This window comes from Sinocyclocheilus rhinocerous, unplaced genomic scaffold, assembly GCF_001515625.1.
Source record: "Sinocyclocheilus rhinocerous isolate Xijiao unplaced genomic scaffold, SAMN03320098_v1.1 scaffold2145, whole genome shotgun sequence".
NCBI lineage: Eukaryota > Metazoa > Chordata > Actinopteri > Cypriniformes > Cyprinidae > Sinocyclocheilus > Sinocyclocheilus rhinocerous.
The window spans coordinates 86,128-89,108 of NW_015670983.1; the positions used below are offsets into that span (position 1 = coordinate 86,128).

The following is a 2,981-nucleotide window of genomic DNA, read 5'->3' on the forward strand; positions in this document are numbered from 1 at the left end:
TCTATAGGACGTTTCCTATCAGATGTCAAATAGACGTTTAGAAGATGTCTTTAAGATGTTTATGATTTACAATGTATGTAAAAATGACCCCAGATAGCACGTCTGCAAGAGGTCTGTTAAAGATCGCGAAAGCATCTGCTGTGTACAAACATCTGATAGACGTCTTTAAGATGTCAGTTTTACATCATAAACATCTTAAAGACGTCTTCTAAACGTCTATTTGACATCTATAGACGTATGCAGATGTCTTGCAGATGTAAATGCGACGTCAAATAGACGTCTCCGTGATGTACGTGTGCAGATGCTTTCACGATCTTTAACGGACATATCTTGCAGACTTACGTGTACTATTGATGTTGGCACTGAACTCATATCAACCTCACGCGTGTTATATTTCATTCCCGGGCAGTTTGCCTGATGCACGATTGACATGTCAAGACAGGGATTGTTTTACAACCGGATCTCAAGAGCAAAGGACAGTTAAGAGAAGCTCATATTACCGGAGAGCTCTTCAGTGTGACTTGCAGCACCTGCTGATGCTTTCAGCTCATGCATCTCTTCTTTGAATGTTTTAGAGTTTGGACAGTGAGCGTTTGGAACGGAGGGAGGCGGGTCTTCACTGATCACCGTCACACGCTCGCGCTCGTATCATATTTAGCGTTATTTTCTTCGTGCATGTCGGAGCGATGTTTCACTGTCGGAGGAACGTTTCTGGAGCGGCTTTATTACCGCAGCGCCTGCACGACGTTCTTCACGCGAGCCGCGCATTGCGTAACCACCGCGCGATGTGCTGCTCTCGCGTTTACCGGAGATTAACGGCAATGAACGCTGTTTTATCCCGTTCCCGTTTACACGAGTTTGCTTTGAGCGCCGCCGCGCCGCGCCGCGAATACAGCGCCGCGAGGAACGCGGATCGAAGCGTCCTCAGACTCGGTGAACTTGAGTCGTTTCTGTCCGCTCGTTCTTCAGCTGCTGTCGCGATCCAAACGAGACGATCATCCGCGACTCCCGAGAAGACGCAAGAAGAACGCGCCGCTAACACTCAAACGGTACGTCAACTATACTGGAGTTCTGATCAAATGATTGCTGTTTAGTGTTGTTTATTAGTGTTTAGAGTACCGTGTTGTGTTGTCGTTCTGAGCGTCTAAAGCAGTGAACGTGCTGCAGGAGTTCATGTGACGTCATCGGGTTTGATGTTTGTTACATTGTTGTCACTTCACTTCCTCTGTCTGGATACAGAAACTCTCCTCGAGGTTACTACAAACTCTGTTTACTATGGTACACTGAGGCTGCCGTGTTTACATGCATTGCTATATTTATAAATAAAATTCATTATTATTATTATTATTATTATATTAGTTTACTATGGTGTAGAACCGAATAGCGTGGTATTATGGGCTGCTGTGGTGTTTTATCAGGGTTATCATTGACTGGTTTGTCTACTTCGACTTCAACAGCTGATCTAGTAGTAGTTAGTCATCTTTCACTTTCACTGTTCTGTCAAACTAGAAGGCAGATCATTCCTGATGACGCTGCGCTTCTGTGAGTGTGTGGTTAGTTAAGCGCTGGTTTAATAACACTAGTCTTTGGTGCTCAGGTCAGGGTTAGTCAGAGCTTGATTTTGTTGGTCAAGGGTCACACACGACCTTCACATCTGCGTCATCTGCTTTCCTTCCTTTGACTTTACTTTATAAATTCTGTTTAATTTTATAAATTCATTTTTAGTGTACCCACATATAGATTTCTATCTGGCGACCAAGACAGGGTTGCAAACTTCATATAAAAGAGTCTGTTTGACTTTAGATTGATTTGCTGAGGCTGTCACTTTTTTTATTGTAAAACATATAATACACACACAATCAGGGAAAATATGACTATCTCTAACAATATTAACATCAACAAAACAAGCATGTGTTTACGTACACAGACAGAAAAAAGCTAAATAATAAGGCTAACATTTGTCTTTTAACATGCCCTCATAAAACATAAAAAATGTGCTTTTTTTGTTGTTTATAAGCCCGAGGGATGAAATTAGAGAGTTAAATTCAGCAAGGAAAAACGGAAGACACAAAGAAGACTTTTAGCTTATGGATAAAGAACTTTGCATACAAAATAAATAAATTAATAACATATTCAAAAGAAACGTGTTTTGGGTTTTCATAATAATGTTACAATCACATCATCGTCGAGAAACAAACTTTCCTGAACGAGTTTCTAGCTCTTTCGCTCAGTTGTAAAGTACTCTATTGGCCTGATTGTGTTTACATATAATACTGCCAAATTATTATACACATACAATATTACAAAAACAAACATGTCTATGGAAAATAGTGATTTATGACATTGTATCATGTTTTTTGTAGTTTTTTTGTTAAGTAAAAATTATACTTTTTTTAAAAATAAAAAGATCAAATTATAACTTTTGGGGTAAGATGGGTTGCCCAGATGTTTTTAAAATAACGTGTGATTATTGTTTCATTTAATACTCATTGTAATTGCCTAGTTTATTATTCAGTATTTCTATGAATTAGATGAACATTTCAGACATCTTTGCTTTCATTAAAACCTGAAATCATTCAATGTGCACTCATAGTGATGTTATTATGACATATCTTCAATTAAAATATGGCTAATTAAATATGTAAATATTCACATGCCTCTATACAAGCCATAAAATAAATGCTCCTTTCAGATTAATCTAATTTTACTGGGATTCTGCTTTGTTTGTCATCAGTTATTCAGTCAAAGTGTCAAAAAACAATTTTATAATATATATTTAATTTAGTATTTTACATGTAGGGTTAGGGACAGCTGTAACGTCTCTCTCTTCTGCGTGTGTGTAGATTGTGATGTTGTGCGTCTCAAACACTTATCTCACACAACACACCATTGTGTCTGTTTGAACGGTGGCACACACACACACACTCACTCACTCACTCACTCACACACACTCACACACACACACACACACACACACACAC

At 38.8% G+C, this 2,981-nt stretch overlaps 1 protein-coding gene across 1 annotated transcript in view; it reads left to right on the plus strand.

Moving 5' to 3' along the window:
- Positions 1 to 2,981, plus strand: part of LOC107734589 (uncharacterized) — a gene marked incomplete at its 5' end in the record, with an annotated part of 11,286 nt that overhangs the window by 5,530 nt on the left and 2,775 nt on the right. The window contains one exon of the mRNA XM_016546583.1: positions 624 to 1,049. Within this exon, the coding sequence (XP_016402069.1) occupies positions 624 to 1,049 (426 nt within the window). The remainder of the gene's footprint in view (positions 1 to 623; positions 1,050 to 2,981) is intronic.